The 18,304-nt window shown below is 38.2% G+C and overlaps 1 protein-coding gene across 2 annotated transcripts in view; it reads left to right on the plus strand.

Annotated features, from left to right (window-relative positions):
• The window catches only part of DNAJC3 (DnaJ heat shock protein family (Hsp40) member C3), a 109,209-nt gene that overhangs the window by 39,149 nt on the left and 51,756 nt on the right, over window positions 1–18,304 (plus strand). For both annotated transcript variants that reach the window (XM_003257394.4, XM_030813563.1), the window contains exons 3-4: window positions 5,219–5,343; window positions 7,162–7,236. In XM_003257394.4, the coding sequence (XP_003257442.1) occupies window positions 5,219–5,343; window positions 7,162–7,236 (200 nt within the window). The remainder of the gene's footprint in view (window positions 1–5,218; window positions 5,344–7,161; window positions 7,237–18,304) is intronic.

Here is an 18,304-nt window from a genome sequence, read left to right on the forward strand (position 1 = left end):
TTAAATCCATTTCCCATGTTCAAGTTTCTAATGAGCTAGTATAAGGATTTGAATTATGTGGTTTAAAATGAAATACAGTATTTCCACATGTAGGCTTGCAAATAATTTACATAATGAACAATATTATATAATGGATGGATAATAGGAAAAGTACTTATTTTCAAGATTATCACATCTTGTACTGGTAAAAACTAAGCATGCATTTCTAAACCGATTCTTGTTTCAGTTGCTGCTTCATGCACAGTGATGTAGGAATGGACTCTAGTTCCAGGAACCATTGGTATTTTAAGATGAAGAACCAGGGAAGGCTATTTTGATTTACCGTGCAAGTGACCCCATGCCTCTAAGAAAATTGAAACGGAGTCTTGCAGTGTCACCCAGGCTGGAGTGCAGTGGTGGTGTGATCTCAGCTCACTGCAACCTCCACCTTTCGGGTTCAAGCGATTCTCCTCCCTCAGCCTCTGGAGTAGCTGGGATTATAGGTGTGCACCACCATGCCTGGCTAATTTTTGTATTTTTTGTAGAGACGGCATTTCACCATGTTGGCCAGGCTGGTCTCGAACTCCTGGCCTCAAGTGATCCACGCGCCTCAGCCTTCCAAAATGCTGGTATTACAGGCATGAGCCACTGTGCCTAGCTAGAAAATTGATTCTTGATTCATGTGTTAAACTATTGTCATTTGATTCTCGGTGGACAAAGAAATTCAGTTTCTCCTATTATATTCTCACAGTGCAGAATACTTCTGTGACCTCTGGTCACCAAAATGTATGGGAATTTCTCTCCACCAAGTAATCCTACAGATTCTTCAGCAGACAGCAGCTGGATGTCCTGTAATCCTGTTCAGTTCTGACACTGTCTACTTGGAGGTAGGCTAAGATCCCACAGATTGAGAGCTCAGTGCCACAAGACTGCTCCTGACTTCAGAAGCCATTCATAAGGCCCTGGTTGTTTTACCTTTGCTTCTGACTGACTGGCTGTAAATGAAGATTCCCATGACCCCTTCCTTGGGTTCAGTTAATTTGCTAGAGCAGCTCACAGAACTCAAGGAAACACTTACATTTACTGTTTTATTATGGGATATTACAAAGGATACAGATGAACAACCAAATAGATGGAAGAGATGTATAGGGCCAGGCATATGGGAAGGGGTATGGCACTTTTTTGCCCTCTCTGGGTTTACCACCCTCCAGGAGCCTCCATGTTTTTGGCTGCAGGGAAGTTCATCCAAACCCTGTCCTTTTAGGTTTTTGTAAAGGCTTTATCACTTAGGCATGATTTATTATATCATTGGCTATTGTTAACCAACTCAACCTTCAACAACCCTAGGAGGGTAGAGAGTACTCAAAGTTCCAACCTTTTCACCTTATAGGTTCCCCTGGCAATCAGCTCCCATCTTGAAACTATCTAGGGGTGCCCAGCTACCAGCCGTTTCATTAGTATACAAAAAAGTAATCACTCCAGAGATCCCACAGGTTGTAGGAGCTATATGTCAGGAAGCTGGAAGAAGACCAAATATATATCTTATAGTACAACAGATTCCTTATTTCTGTAGGTTTGGTGTTATAAATTGGGGTTCCAGTTCCATTTCCTATCTTAAAATGCCTAAAAACTGAACAGTAAAGTTAGTGGAAGTGAACACTCCAGAAATAATGTATGTAGACAATTTTTTGTGTATGATGGGATCCTTAATACGAAAGTTAAGTCATACACAGTCCTCTGTGGAGATTTTTTCTTCATGGATTGGAATGGTCAGGTTTTTCCAAGTAGAAATTTAATGCAGTTTACCGTATACCATGTAAATGCTGTGTAAATAGTTGTTTTACTGTACTTTTTAGGGAATAATGAAAAAAGTCTGTACATGTTCAATACAGACACGGTTTTTTTTTTTCCTAAGTATTTTCAGTCTGAGGGTGGTTGAATCCACAGATGCGGAACCCAGGGATACAGAGGGCCCAATGTGTATAAATAATTAATAATCAGTGCTTAGTGTTAGGTGCAGTAAGGGATATGTATTATAGAATGTTATGGAATTTGAGAGAAGGAAAGGTTTATTTTTCCATGTATAGTCAAATAAGTCATTTGAGCTGTGCCTCAAAGATTGAGTAGTATTTGGACATATGAAATTGATGGGGTTGTATACTTTAGGCCTTAAATCATTATTAAATTTCAACTGGATAGCCACTGTTGACACGCAGTGAACTGCCTTCTGCTCTCTGGTGCGTCACTTAAATGTTAGTAATTCTTAGGTAAGAAATCATTCTACGGCCAATTCACAGACCAAACCCATAAAATTTTAATTTATTGCACCTTACAAATAAAATATAAACTGAACTGAAAAATACTGTATATCAAGCATGTTCTAAATGTAGTTACTGTGTTTCCTACTCTGTCCTCAAGTTAATTACAGTATTTTGTAAGAAATATCCTATATTCAGGCTACTGATTTTGCTCTCCTGTCCTTGCCTCCTAAGGGAGGTTGTTTAGTAAAGAAATGTTAGTGACGCTTAGCTGGGAGCATATATTTTTGTTTTTAGATTTAAAAAAAAGAAGATTTTTTTTATTGTTAAAATACCCAATTCCTTTTTAAAAAAATACATTTTTTTTTCCTGACTGGTTCATATTTTTACTTTTTTATTGTGGTAAAATGTATGAAAATTTACCATTTTAACCATTTGTAAGTGTACAATTCAGTGGCATTAAGTGTGTTCACATTGTTGTGCAGTCATCACTATCCATTTCCAGAACTTTTTCATTATCCCAAACTGAAACTCTGCGTCCATTAAACAATAGGGCCCTATTCCTAACCCTCTACACCAGCCCCTGGCAACCACTATTCTACCTTGTGTCTCTATTATTTGAGTATGTTAGGTACATATTAGTGGAATCATACAATATTTTCCTTTTGTGTCTTGGCTTGTTTCACTTAGCATAATGTTTTTAAGGTTCATCCATGTTGTAGCATGCCTAGGAGTTTCATTTCTCTGTAAGGCTGAATGAATAACCTGTTGTATGTATGGTATATCCCACCTTTTGTTTATCCAGTCATCCACTGACAGACTTTGGGGTTGTTTCTGCCTTTGGACTATTGTGAATAATACTGCTATGAACATGTGTGTTTGAATGCATATTTGACCCTTGCTTTTATTTCTTTGGGGTATATACACAGGAGTAGAATTGCTGGCCCACATTGTAATTTTACATTTAATTTTTTTAGAAATCATCTTACTGTTTTCCACAGTGCTATACCATCTTACATTCCACCAACAGCTCACAAGTGCTCCAGTTTCTCCACACCTTGCGAACATTTGTTATTTTATCTTTTTATTTTTCATAATAGCCATCCTAATGGGAGTGAATTAGTATCTCAATGTGGTTTTTTTTTTTTTTTTCGGTTTTGCTTTTTTAGTTTTTATTAGTATTTTTGTTCCCCCATGCAGATCAGTGTGGTTTTGATTTGCATTTTCCTAAAGACTTGTGATGGTGAGCATCTTTTCATGTGCTCATTGGCCATTTATATGTCTTCTTTCATGTTTGGTTATATAGCTTAATCTCTTTTTCTGACCCACCTTCCCCTGGCATTTTCAGTGCCATTAACAACTGTTCACAACCATAATTTTGAATGATTATGGACTGTCCTGTTACTGTTTTCCAAATGACAAGAACTTTAGGAGTAGAACTTTTAGGGAGTTTAATTGTATATCTTATGATGATGAACACCTGAGTAGATAAATCTTTTATTTTTAAAAGATTGATGGCTGGCTTTTGTCAAGGTAACTTTTAGAATTCTTTATATACTTATATTTCCAAATTGCTTTTTAGAAGGATTGTTCTGCAGCAGATTTGCTTCTGATTGAAATCCACTCTTTTCTATACTTTGTAGGTGCTAATAAGCAGAGTGAAATTAGCTCAGAAACCTAATTCATCTGTCTGCCTTCCTTACAAATGTTAACTTCTCTAGTCCCTTTCTCTAGTCTCACTCTCATTTCTGTTCTCCTCCTTTGTCCTTGTACCTTTATTTCTTCACCTGCATTCTAGTTGGAGTTTGTGAGGGAGCAGAGATTATACATTCAATATATCAATTTAGTCAGAGGTTTATACGTTTCTAAAACCCTGTACACTAATGTGCATAGTACACATTCTTAGGATTTCACTTAGGAAAATCTCCACAGAGACAAACTGAATTGCATACTTATAAAAGTTATGAGTTGGCCGGGCGCGGTGGCTCACGCTTGTAATCCCAGCACTGTGGGAGGCCGAGGCGGGCGGATCACGAGGTCAGGAGATTGAGACCACGGTGAAACCCCGTCTCTACTAAAAATACAAAAAAAATTAGCTGGGCGTGGTGGCGGGCGCCTGTAGTCCCAGCTACTCGGAGAGGCTGAGGCAGGAGAATGGCGTGAACCCAGGAGGCGGAGCTTGCAGTGAGCCGAGATTGCGTCACTGCACTCCAGCCTGGACGACAGAGCGAGACTCCGCCTCAAAAAAAAAAAAAAAAAAAAAAAGTTATGAGTTGAGGCTGGGTGCAGTGGCTCATGACTATAATCCCAGCACTTTGGGATGCTGAGGTAGGAGGATTGCTGGAGCCCAGGAGTTCAAGACCAGCTTGGGTAACATGGTGAGACTCTCTAAAAAAATTAAAAAAAAAAAAAAAAACAACTGGCCGTGGTGGAATACGCCTGTTGTCCCAGCTTCTCAGAAGGCTGAGGTGGCAGGATTGCTTGAGCGTGGGAGGTCAAGGCTACAGAGGGCCATGATCAATGCCACTGCGCTCCAGCCTGGGTGACAGACACCTTGTTCCCACCCCCCACCCCCCACCCCCCACCTACCAAAAAAAAGGTTATAAGTTGAATATAGTTAATATTGTAGACCAGGGGTTTGCGAACTTTTTTTCTAAAGGGCTAGACAAGTATTTTCGGCTTTGCGGCCACAGTCTTATATTTTTCTTTTGTTCTTTCTTTTTTTGGGCAACTTTTAAGAAATGTAAAAAACATTCTTAACTGAAGTCTGTGGGTTGGATGTGGCCCAGGCTGTGGTTTGCTGACCCGTATTCTAGGTCTGTTTGCACTGATCTTGCTAGGCAACATGACTCTTTTTTGATGATGAGATTCTTTTCTTAATGTCCGTCTTAGTAGAGTTGCAAATGCTGATACTGTCCAGGTGATTTTTTTTTTTAATTTTTGAATAAATGACTAAGAGGTAATATTATTTTAATTTTCAGATGGTGAGCCTGATAACTATATTGCTTATTATCGGAGGGCTACTGTCTTTTTAGCTATGGGCAAATCAAAAGCTGCACTTCCTGATTTAACTAAAGTGATTCAATTGAAGATGGACTTCACTGCAGTAAGTATATCTCAACTTTCTTTAAAGGGGAACTTAACAGAACTTGGGGAGAGATAATTTGTTTCATAAGGTGAGGACTGGCATGCTAGACATAGCTAGAAGAGATCAAAGCTACAGTGATGTAGTGGACTGAGGAACAAGAGAAATTCAGAGTCCCCAGAATCAAAGATCTGTGTGAAAGAGAACAGCGGGTACATTAGATGTTTTTTTTTTTTTCAGAAGTCTGGCAGTGATGTCAGCTTTGTGGTATAGAAAGACAAATCTGTGTGGAGGATGGAGTGTGAGGCAAGATGTGAGGCTGAGACACGAGTAGATGAAGAGGCTGAATTAAGAGGCTATCAGGTGACTGACAGCAGTTGCATTTAAGGCTGTACCAGGAAGAATAAAGTGGGGATTACTTAATTGGGCCATGATTTGTGGTGACAATAAAATGCTAAATTAGCAGAGACATCCCCTGGAACCAATCCACAAGCTTCAGAGGTGGAGAAACTTGTAGCCTAGTAGGAAATCCTGATGATTGGCAGGTCACCATAAAGGTTGTGACACATGTGTGAACAGGGAGGGACTCATGAGGTAGAACTCAGGTGGGGCTTTCAGAGGTGGAATTGACAACCACTGACCAATTAGATGGTTTCAGAATTAATTTGATAGCCATTTATTATTTATTTCCTACTGTATTTTGAGAAGGATTTGAGATAACTGATTAGATATGGGGTGAATGTTTGATTTGAAATATTACTAATATTTTAAGATGGAATTCCCAAATCTCAAATATTTTTCAAATTCATCTTAACACAGCTAAGCAAGCACAACCTTTCACAAAGGTTAAATGGCCCATTTTCTTAGTATTATGATAGTTGGAGTGGCTTTTTTATGATAGTTTAATCTTGCTTTTTATTATATTGATGAATTTAACAGGGTTAGGAAAATTTTATGTACTGTAAAAGTAATGTATATAGGGTTAAGTGGAATATTGATGTGGCTTCATTGGTCATCCAGAGTCGGTATTCTTGAAAGAAATGGGATTATACACATTAGAAGAAGAGGAATATCAGATGAAGGGGGAGAAACTGGTGCATGTTAAAAGGGAAGAGGCATTGATTGGTAAAGTCCCAACTTACGCAACTTTTATTGTAGGGCAAAAAGTATTTTTAAAAATTGAGATATAATTTATATGCCATCAGACTTACCCTTTAAAAGTATTCAGTGGTTTTTAGTATATTCACAAGTTGTGCAGTGGTCACCACTGGCTACTTCTAGGACACTTTTATTAACCCCCAAGGAAGCCCCCTATGCCTATTAGTGGTCACTCCCTATTGCTCCCCTAGCTCCTGGCAACCACTTATCATAGATTTGTTTCATATAATGTAACACCGTATAATGTTTGGCCTTTTGTGTCTGACTTCTTTCACTTAGCATAGTGTTTTCAAGGTTCATTCATGTAGCACATATCAATATGTCATTCCTTTTTATGGCTGAGTAATATTGTATGGATATATTTTATTTGTATATTGATTTAGTTGATGGGAATTGGGTTATTTCCATTTTTTGGCTATCTTTGTGAACATACATGTACAAGTTTTTGGGTAGACATGTTTTCAGTTTTCTTGGGTAGAACAAAAATATTTTTAAGGAAGCATACTTTAAGAAAAATTATACACATTCATTGGTTCCAGGAATTATTCTTGGTGTCAAGTCAGATGTGCATTGGAAAAATAAATATTTATTAATTTGTTTATTTAGTTTTATTCTTCATGTTTAAAAAAGATTTAGAAATCTACAATATTCAAGATAATCCCCCGCCCCCCTTTTTTCTAGGCAAGATTACAGAGAGGTCACTTATTACTCAAACAAGGAAAACTTGATGAAGCAGAAGATGATTTTAAAAAAGTGGTAAGTTCAATTTGTATTTGACTCTAGGAAGATGTTATTTTGAGAGAACATATTTGACCTTTTTTATATTATGACAGTTAATAGTAATTTTCTAGCTAAGAGTCAATAGTCTTAGACAGTAAATAGAGAATAGCCGGATTTATGTATTTAAGAATCACAAATCCTGAATTCCTATTTGATGGCAGACATCAAAGAATCCTGTTAACAGTTGGAAGGTAAAGCGTACCCAATAGATATATAATCTTAACTCAGTTTATACAGCTTGCTTGTTCTGCTTTGTCCACCATGAAAATCTAAAGATGTCAGCTGAACTACTTTTAAAGCCCTTGTTAATCCTTATTGGGCTTTGGATATATCCTTTTGGAGACCCTTCATTTGATTTGAGAGGAGTAATGAAACAGATTCTTAAAAGGGAATTTTACAGTCATCCATTATAGCTGCTTTACAAAGTGTAAAGTGCTTTGGATTTGTTAGGGAATGTTACAGATTTTGTGTCATTGAAGGGGGTATATACTAAAAAATGACTTGGTTAGAGACACTTAGCTGGTCCTTTTATGCCCTCATTTGGCTTGTTTTAAAGACCAGCATTTTTGTTTTACATGGGTTTGCTTCAGGAATGGTCTAGAAAGGGTATATAAGCCACTGTTTATGATTTGCATTTTTGATAGTTTTTGGAAATGCTTAGTTACTATGATGATAACCACTATGAAAATAAAACTAAAATTTCTAACATTGTCATAACCCTTGTCACAATACTCTGTCATTTGTGGATAAATCCAAAAACATTAGATTTAATTGTATCGGAAACTGCCTTGTGGTCTCAATAAAATTGGCTGTCATTTTCTTTTTGTCTCATCTCCCCTTCTACTTGGGAAGATGCTTGAGAGCAGGCTGCAGACTGGGTGGTGGGGAGGTGATAGTGCCGGAGTAACCTTGCCATAGCCTAGGCCTTTGTTCAAAGAAGGTGTTGCATAAACATTTGTCAAATGGATGAATGAATTATAAAACATGAGAATGTGTTTCTGCTTCTAGCAGATGCTTAAATCTGTTACTTAGATTTTTTTTTCCAATTAAACTTTAGAGTAGTCTTTTAGAAATAATTTAGGATATATAGTTTTAGCACAAATTAATCCTTATTGGGCATTGGATGTATTCTTCTGGGTAACTGAGATCTTGGTACCTTGGATATGCCTTGGGTTAATGTCTTTTCTGTGATCAATATTAAAACTTCTCAGAAACAAGGAGGTGGACTCTCACAGACTTTCTACTTTTTAGATTGCCCTTTGGCAGTCATATTTCTAGTGTGTTCTTAAAACAATTTTTTTTAGCCCTTACTATTGTTACAGGGATTCTTCCATGAGAATGCATATCTGTATTTAATAATCCTTTAGTTTTAATTGAAATTTTTATTGAGATAATTACAGATTTTCCTGCAGTGGTAAGAAATAATACAAAGAGATTACAGGTACCATTTACCCAGTTTCCTCCAATAACAACGTTGTTTTTGTATCTATGAATTTATCTGTAGTGTAAAACTATAGCACTATATCACAACCAGGATATTGACACTGATGCAGTCTATCAATCTATTCAGATCTCCTCAATTTTAGTAGTATTCAATTCTTTGTTGCATGTATTCCATATACTTTATCACATGTGTTGGTTCATGTATCTACCACCATAGTCAAGACACTGACTTGGTGTTCTGTTACTCCGGGATCCCTCCTGTTACCCTTTATAACATACCAATTTCCATCCCACCCTGCTCTGGCCCCCTAGTCGTACTTTCTGGCATCCACTAATTTGATATTCATTTCTTAAATTTTGACATTTCAAAAATTTTACATAACTGGAATCAAATGTTATACAACCTTTTAGAATTGACTCTTTTTACACAGCGTAATTTTCTGGCGATTTATCTAGATTTTTACATATCCCACTTAGTTTGTTCCTTTTGGATGCTGATGGACATTTGGGTTGTTTCCATTTCTTGGCTATTGAGAATAAAGCTGCCGTGAACATTCTTGTACAGATGTTTGTGCGAACGTGAATTTTTGTTATCCCTGGGATAAGTGTCCAGGAGTGCAGTTACTGGGTTGTATGGTTATTGCATGTTTATTTTGCAAGAAAGCAACAAATCGCTTTCCAGAGTGACTGTACTATTTTACATTCCTCTGCATCCTTGCCGGCATTTGGTATTGTCATTATTTTTTATTTTGGCCATTCTGATAGATGTGTTACTATATTGTGGTTTTAATTTGGATTTCCCTGATTACTAATGATGTTGAACATCGTTTCCTGTGCTTATTTGCCATCTGTAAATCCTTTTCAATGAAACTTCTGTTCCTGTTTTCTGCCCATGTTCTAATTGGCTTATTTGCTCTTTTATTGTTGTGTTTTAAATGTCCTTTATATATTTTAGATACTTTGTTGGATATGTGGTTTGCAAATATTTTACCTCAGTCTGTAGCTTTTCCTTTCATCCTCTTCACAGGATGTTTTATAGAACAAAATGTCTAATGTTTAAATTAATACATAATATTTGTGCATATTTATGTATTTCTGAGGAAAATGTGATGCTTTGTTATATACATAGACTGTGTGATGATCAAGTCAGGGCATTCAGAATATCCATCACTGAATATTTATCATTTCTGTGTGTTGGGAACATTTCACGTTCTCTCTTCCAGCTATTTTGAAATAGACAATATATTGTTAACTACCCTACTTTGTTGTTAAACATTACCTCTTATTCCTCTTTGCTGTGCGTTTGTACTCACTAACCTCTCTTTATCCCTGCCGCCCACTGACACACCCTTTCCAGTCTCTAATGTCTATCATGTCTGTCATCCTACTCTCTAATTCTATGAGATTAACTTTTTTTTTTGCTCCCACATATATGTGAGAACATGCAATGTTTGTCTTTCTGTGCCTGGCTTATATTTCACTGATAATCTCCAGTTCCATCCATGTGGCTGCATATGAACAAGATTTTAATTCTTTTTTATGGCCAAATAGTATCCCATTCTCGTTCACTCATTCTCTCTCTCTCTCTCTCCCCCTCCCTCTCCCCTTCTCCCCTCCCCCTCCCCTCCCCTCTCCTCTCCCCCCTTCCTCTCTGTCTCGTCTTCCTCTCCCCCTCCCCTCCCCTCCCTCTCGCTCTCCCCATCCGTCTCCCTCTCCCCATCCTTCTCCCTCTCCCTCCCTCCACACACATACACATACCCCATACTTACTTTATTAATTCATCTGTAGATGGGCACATTTGGTAAGATTCCATATCTTTACTATTGTGAATAGTGCTGCAGTAAACATGAGGGTACAGGTATCCCTTTGATATACTGATTTTGATTGTATAGTAGTTCTATTTTTAGTTTTCTGAGAAATCTCCATACTGTTTTACGTAGTGGCTGTACTAATTTATATTCCTGCCAACAGTGTATAAGAGTTCCCTTTTCTCTGCATTCTTGCCAGCATCCATTATTGTTTGTCTTTTTATAGTAGCCATTCTAAGTGGGTGAGGTGTTCTCATTATTGTTTTGATTTGCATTTCCCTGATGATTAGTGATGTTGAACATTTTTTCATATACCTGTTGGCTATTTGTATGCCTTTTGAGAAATGTCTGTTTATGTCCTTTGCCCATTTTTAAATGAGATTATTTGTTTTCTTACTGTTGACTTCTTTCAGTTCCTTGTATATTCCGTATATTAGTCACTTGTTGGATGAATAGTTTGCATATATTTTCTGTAGTCAACAGCTTGTCTGTCCACTCTGTTGATTATGTCTTTTGCTGTGCAGAGGCTTATTATTATTACATTTTTGAGTTGGGGTCTCTGTCACCTATGCTGGAGTACAGTGGCATGATCGTGGCTTACTGCAGCCTCAAATTCCTGGGCTCAAGTGATCCCCCTGCCTCAGCCCCCCCAAGTAACTGAGACTTCATGTGTGTATGATCGTGGCTTACTGCAGCCTCAAATTCCTGGGTTCAAGTGATCCCCCTGCCTCAGCCCCCCCAAGTAACTGAGACTTCATGTGTGTATGATTGTGGCTTACTGCAGCCTCAAATTCCTGGGCTCAAGTGATCCCCCTGCCTCAGCCCCCCCAAGTAACTGAGACTTCATGTGTGTATCACTAGGCCTGGCTAATTTTAAAACATTTTTTGTAGAGATGGGATCTTGCTATATTGCCCAGGCTAGTCTTAAACTCCTGGCCTCAAGTGATCCTCCCACTTTGGCCTCCCAAAGTGGTAGGTTTGCAGGTATAAGCCACCATTCCCAGCCCAGAAGCTTTTTAGTTTAATATAATACCATTTGTTTATTTTTGTTTCTCTTGCTTGTGCTTTTGAGATCTTGGCCATAAAAACTTTGCCTAGACCAATGTCTTAAAGTGTTTTTGCCATGTTTTCTTCTAGTAGCTTTATAGTTTTAGGTCTTATGTTTAAGTCTTTAAGGCGTTTGTGTTGATTTTTGTACATAGTGAGAGACAGGGATCCAGTTTCAATCTGTTGCATATAGATATCCAGTTTTCACAGCACTATTTATTGAAGAGGGTGTCTGTCCTCTCCCCAGTGTATGTTCTCGGCCCCTTTGTTAAAAATCAGTTGCTGTAAGTACATGGATTTATTTCTAATCTGTTCCATTGATGTATGTGTCTGGTTTTATACCAATACCATGCTGTTTTGGCCACTATAGCCTTGTAATATACTTTGAAGTCAGGTAGCCTGATGCCTTCTTATTCTTTTTGCTCAGGATTGCTTTGGCTATTCAGGCTATGTTTTGGTTTCATATGAATTGTATGATTTTTTCTATTTCTGTGAAAAATGACATTGGTATTTTGATACAGATATCCTTGAATCTATAGATTGCTTTGGGCAGTATGGTCATTTTAACAATGTTAATTTTGATTTGTGAGCATAGGATGTTTTACCATTTGTTTTTGTCTTTTTAAATTTCTTTCATCAGTATTTTGTAGTTTTCTTTGTAGAAGTCTTCCAATTCCTTGGTTAAATTTTTTCCTGGGTATTTTATTTTTATTATTGCTATTGTAAATGGGATTGCCTTCTTAATTTAAGTGATTTCATTATTGGTGTATAGAGATGCTATTGATTTTTGCATGTTGATTTTGTATCCTGCAACTTTACTGAATTAAAAAAAATAGTTCTGAGAGTTTATTTTGGAACCTTTTGGTTTTTCTAAATATAAGATCATGTCATCTGCAAAGAGGGACAATTTGACTTCATGTTTTTCAATTTGGATGCCTTTTATTTCTCCCTCTTGCCTGACTGGTCTGCCTAGGAATCCCAGTACTACACTGAGTAGGAGTGGTGAAGGTGAGCATCGTTGTCTTGTTTCAGTTCTTAGAGGAAAGGCTTTCAATTTTTCCCCATTCACTATGATGTTAACTGTGGATTTGTCATAATAGTCTTTATTTTGTTGAGATATGTTCCTTCTATGCCTAGTTTGTTAAGAGTTTTTGTCCTGAAGGGGCTTTGAATTTTATCAAATGCTTTTACTGTATCTTTTGAGATGATTGTATGGTTTTTGCCCTTTGTTTTGTCCATGTAATATATCACAAATTGATTTCTAAATGTTGAACCATTCCTGCGTCTCTGGTATAAATCCCACTTGATCATGGTGTCTTATGTTTTCTAGTTTTGTTTTTGTTTGAGATAGGGTCTTCCTGTGTTGCCCAGGCTGGAGTGCAGTGGTGTGGACATGACTCACTGCAGCCTTAATCTACTGGGCTCAAGTGATCCTCTGGCCTGAGCCTCCTGAGTAGCTGGGACTGCAGGTGTGCACCACCATGCCTGGCTAATTTTTTTTTTTTTTTTTTTGAGACTGGGTTGCACTTTGTTGCACAGGGTGGTCTCAAACTCCTGGGCTTAAGAGATCCTTCCACCTTGGCCTCCCAAAGTGCTGAGATTACAGGCATCAGCCACTGCACCCAGCCGGTGTCTTACCTTTTTGTCATGCTATTGGATTCAGTTTGCTAGTATTTCATTGAGGATGTTTGCATTTGTGTTCATCAAAGACATTGGCCTGTAGTTTTCTTTCTTTTTTGTGTCCTTGTCTGGTTTAGACTTCAAGGTAATTCTGGCTTCATAGAATGAGTTAGGGAGAATTCCCACCACTTCAGTTTTTGTAATAATTTGAGGAGAGTTGGTATTATTTCTCCTTTATATGTTTGGGAGAATTTGGCAACGAATCTATCCAGTCCTGGGCTTTTCTTTGTTGGGAGACTGTTTAATTACTGATTTAATCTTGTTACTGGTCTATTCAGGTTTTCTGTTTCTTCCTGGTTCAGCCTTTGTAGGTTGTAGGTTTCCAGGAATTTATCCATTTCCTCTAGATTTTCCAGTTTGTTATTAGATAGCTGTTAATAATAGTCTTGGGGGGATTTTTTATATTTCTTGGGTATGAGTTACAATATTTCCTTTTTGTTTCTGATTTTGATTATTTGGGCCTTTTCTTGTTTTTTCTTGGTTAATCTAGCTTGTGGTTTATCAATTTATCTTTTCATAAAACCAACTTTTTGTTTTGTGATCCTTTGCATTGTTTTTTTAGTCCAATTTCATTTAGTTCTGCTGTGATCTTTATTGTTTTTTTCCTTCTACTAATTTTGGGTTTGTTCTTCCTTTTCTGGTTTCTTAGGATGCATGTTAGATTGTTTATTTGAAATCCTTTTTTTTTTTGGATATATGTGTTTATTGCTACGAAGTTTCCTCTTAGCACTGCTTTTGCTGTATTCCATAGGTTTTGGTATGTTGTGTTTCCATTTTCATTTGTTTCAAAAAACTTTTTTTATTTCCATCTTAATTTCTTGACCCAGTTTTCATGTATTTGTATAGTTTCCAAATTTCCTCTTGGTATTGATTTCTAGTTTTATTCCAGTGTGGTCTGAGAAAGTACTTACATGATTTTGGTATTTAAAAATTTGTTGATACTTGTTTTATGTCCTAATATATGTCTGTCCTTGAGAATGTTGCATATGCTGATGAGCAGAATGTATATTCTACTGTTTTAGGGTAAAATGTTCTGTGAATGTCTGTTAAGTCTGTTTGGTCTAAAGTTCAGTTATAGCCAACTTTTTTTGTTGATTTTCTGTCTATATGATCTATGTAATGCTGAGAGTGGGGTATTAAAGTCCCCCACTATTATCTTGGAGACTGTCTTTCCTTTTATATCTAGTAATATTTGCCTTAACTTATGTGGGTGCTCCAGTGTTGGGTACATATATATTTAGAATTGTTATATCCTCTTGCTGAACTGATCCATTTATTATTATATAATGACTTTTGTCTTTTTGTTTTTTTGCGAGACAAAGTCTTGCTCTGTCACTCAGGCTGGAGTGCAGTGGTGCAATCTCAGCTCACTGCAACCTCCACCTCCTGGGTTCAAGCAATTCTCCTGCTCCAGCCTCCCAAGTAGCTGGGACTACAGGCGCACACCACCACATCCAGCTAATTTTCGTGTTTTTAGTAGAAACGGGGTTTTGCCATTTTGGCCAGGCTGGTCTTGAACTCCTGACCTTAGGTGATCCGCCTGCCCCGGCCTCACAAAGTGCTGGGATTACATGTGTGAGCCACCATGCCTGACCTGTCTTTTTCTTTTTTAACGGTTCTGTCTTAAACTGATAAATACGTTTTATTTAAAATAGCTATTCCTGTTTGCTTTAGGTTTCCATTTGCATGGAATGTCTTCTGTCCCTTTTCTTTCAGTCTTCATGTGTCTTTATAGGTGAAGTGAGTTTCTTTTAAGCACCATATAGTTAGATCCATTTTTTAAAAATCCATTCAGTCAGTCTTTTAAGGGGAAAATTTAATCTGTTTAAATAACCTTGAAAAGTTATTATTGATCTGTGAGATTTCATTCTGGTCATATTGTTTATTGTTTTCTGGATGTTTTGTATATCCTTTATTCCTTTCTTTTTCTCTTATTGTTTATCTTTCTGGTTTGGTAGTTTTCTGTAGTGGTAACATTTGATTCCTTTCTCGTTTGTGTGTTTGCTCTACTATAAAACTCAGTGAGTTTTATACAGTGTGTTTTCATGATGGTAGATATTGTCCTTTTGCATCTAGGTTTAGGACTCCCTTAAGCATTTCTTGTAGAATTGGCCTAGTGGTGATGAACCTGTCTGGGAAAGACTTTATTTTTCTCCTTCATTTATGAAGGATAACTTTGCTGGGTATAGTATTCTTAGTTGACAGTTTTCTCTTAGCACTTTGAGTATATCATTCCATTCCTTGCAGGCCAGTAAGGTTTCTGCTGATAAATAATCCCGTTAGTCCAATGGGGTTTCCCTTATAAGTGACTAGACGTTTTTATCTTCTGTTTTCAGAACTTTCTCCTTGTTTTTGACTTTTGACAGTTTGACTATTATGTGCCCTGGAGAAGTCCTTTTTGAACTATATCTCTTTTGGGTTATCTGAGCTTTCTATCGATGTCTAAATCTTTTGCTAGACTTGGGATGTTTTCAGCTATTATTTTGTTAAGTAAGTTTTTTATCACTGTGGTTTTCTCTTCACCTGTGACAACAAAAATTCAAATATTTGGTTACTTTATGGTGTTCTGTATGTCATGTAAACTTGTTTATTCTTTTTCATTCTTTTTTTCTGATTGGCCTATTTCAAAGGACCTGTCTTCAAGTTCTGAAATTGTTCTGCTTGCTCTAGTCTATTGTTGAAGGTCTTAAATGTATTTTAGAATTTCATTCAGTGAATTCTTTAGTTCCAGTATTTCTGTTTGATTCTTTTTAAAAATGATATGTATCTCTTTTATACATTTTTCATTCATATCCTGGATTGTTTTTCTAATTTCTTTGTATTGTCTATCTGTGTTCTCTTATATCTCACTGAGCTTTTTTAGTATCATTATATTGAATCATTTTTCTGGCATTTCACAAATTTCTTTTTCATTGAAATCTGTTGCTGGAGAGTTATTGTTTTCTTTTGGAGGTGTCATATTTCATTGCTTTTTCATGTTTAAGTTCTCATGTTGATATTTGTGCATCTGTTAATAATGTAACTGTCATTTCTTCGAATTTTTTGGATTTGCTTTTGTAGGAGAGGACTTTTTCCTTAAGATGTATTTATGGTTTTGGTTAGGTAAAGCACTTAGGCTTCGATTCTTGGTGTGTGTAGTAGTATAGTCTCCATATAATTTGTCTGGCTGTAATCAGTGTCAGTGGTGTGTGTGATTTCTTCAGTGGCTTAGGGTGCAGTTGTTATTGGAAGCTGTTTTGTAGTTTTGCTGGGGATGGGGATGCCAGATAGGCCAGTTCTTGGACCCCAGTGGGGGCAGTGACAGGCCAAACATGCCTAACTTAGGACTTCAAGGTGGCGTATGCTGGCATTTATGTTAGTGGGTCCAGGTGGACCAATTCTTGGGCCTCCAGGTGGCCTACTTTGGTATGGGAATGGCAGCAGTGGATTGGACAGGTGGGTGGGTCCTTGGGTTCCTGGGCAGCAGTTGTGGCCTGGGCAATGACAGTAGCATTGGTGGGACAACCCTTTGGATCCCAGCTGGTCTGAGGTGGTCTTGGCGATGGCTACACTGTGCTGAGTGGGGCAGTCCCAGGCCAAAGATGGTGTGCCCTGGTGTATGCCACTGTGGTGGTATGGCAGGCTGGGTGGGCTCACCCTCAAGCCCCAGGAAGGAGTGCTCAGGTGCCAATGGATATAGACTGGGCAGAGAAATCCCCAGGCCCCAGGACAGTGTGCTTGGGCACTTGAGCAGAGGCAGGAGTAGTGAGCCATGCCAGGCAGAACTATCCTGAGGCCCCCCCGGTGATGTGCTGGTTGTGGTGGGTAAGGGAGGGGTGATCCCCAGACTTTCAGTGAAGTGCTTCGGTGGGGGCAGCAGTAGCTGTGCTGCAGTCCTGCTATTGGGTAAGGTGGGGATTTTTTCAGTGTCAGCAGCTGTAGGCAGGTGGCTGGGGAGCACACACTTTGTCCCTAGGTGGCAGCTGCTGACAAGAGAGCCTGTGCTCAGTACATTTTAAAATGTGTAGCAATCCTTCTCCTTGGGTGGGGGGCTTGCTGCTAGTGCCTTGTACTTGGCTTTGGTGGCAGCAGCCAGCTGCAGTGGCATCTGCAGGTGGGGGATGTCAATGGGGCACAATGGACGTGGAGATGCAGAAACTGTTGGGTGGGCCCCAGGGCAGGATGCTGCCTGGGAAGGGCTGTATTCTCACAGAGGCACCATGTTGTAGGTGCATAGGACTTGGAAGGTGTGTAGGATCCAGTGTGATCTCCTTCTTTGAAGCAATGCCATCATGCAGTCTCCACGCAGCTGGTTACTTTCAGGGCCCACAAGGATTAAGAGGCTCTCCAGCTAGGATTGGAGGAGTCCGCAGTGGGAATGTGGACTGCTGGGGGTCACTTACTCTTTCCCCACATTCGGAGCCCCTTTGGGCTCTTATCCCAGCCAGGCAGGCTGCCTCACTTCTCTCTTCCTCCTCTTCTTAGGTGTTTCCTGTTACTTCTCTGTTGGGTCTCCAGTGTTCTCTCCTAGATGATCTATACTTGCTATTTTTGTTCTTCCTTATGAAGAAGGTGACTTTCAGATGCCTCTCGTCAGCCATCTTTGAATGCCTTCCTCAGTCTTTAAATTTGATGAAGTTCAATTTGTTCATTTTCTTTTTACTTCTGTGGACTGTGCTTTTGGTGTCATGTCTAAGAAGTATTCACTAAGCTGTAGGATCTAAAACTTTTCTCATATCTTCTAAAAGTTTTACGGTTTTATGTTTTACTTTTAAGCCCATAGTCTATTTAAGTTAATTTTTGTATGATGGTATGAGGTTTAGGTCGAAGTTCATTTGTTTTGCCTTTAGATATCAGATTGCTTCAGCACCGTATTTTGAAAAGGCTTTCTTTGTTTCATTGAATTGCTTTTGCACCGTATTCAAAAATCAGTTGGCTGTACTTTTATGGGACTATTTCTAGGTTCTTTATTCCTTTCCTTTGATCTATGTGTCTGTCCCTTTGTCATTCCTGCACTCTGTTGATTACTATAGCTAGATAGTATTAAAAGAAAAACTTTTGAGAATTTAAACTTAGCAGAGTTTATT

This window comes from Nomascus leucogenys, chromosome 5 (genome assembly GCF_006542625.1).
Source record: "Nomascus leucogenys isolate Asia chromosome 5, Asia_NLE_v1, whole genome shotgun sequence".
Lineage (NCBI taxonomy): Eukaryota > Metazoa > Chordata > Mammalia > Primates > Hylobatidae > Nomascus > Nomascus leucogenys.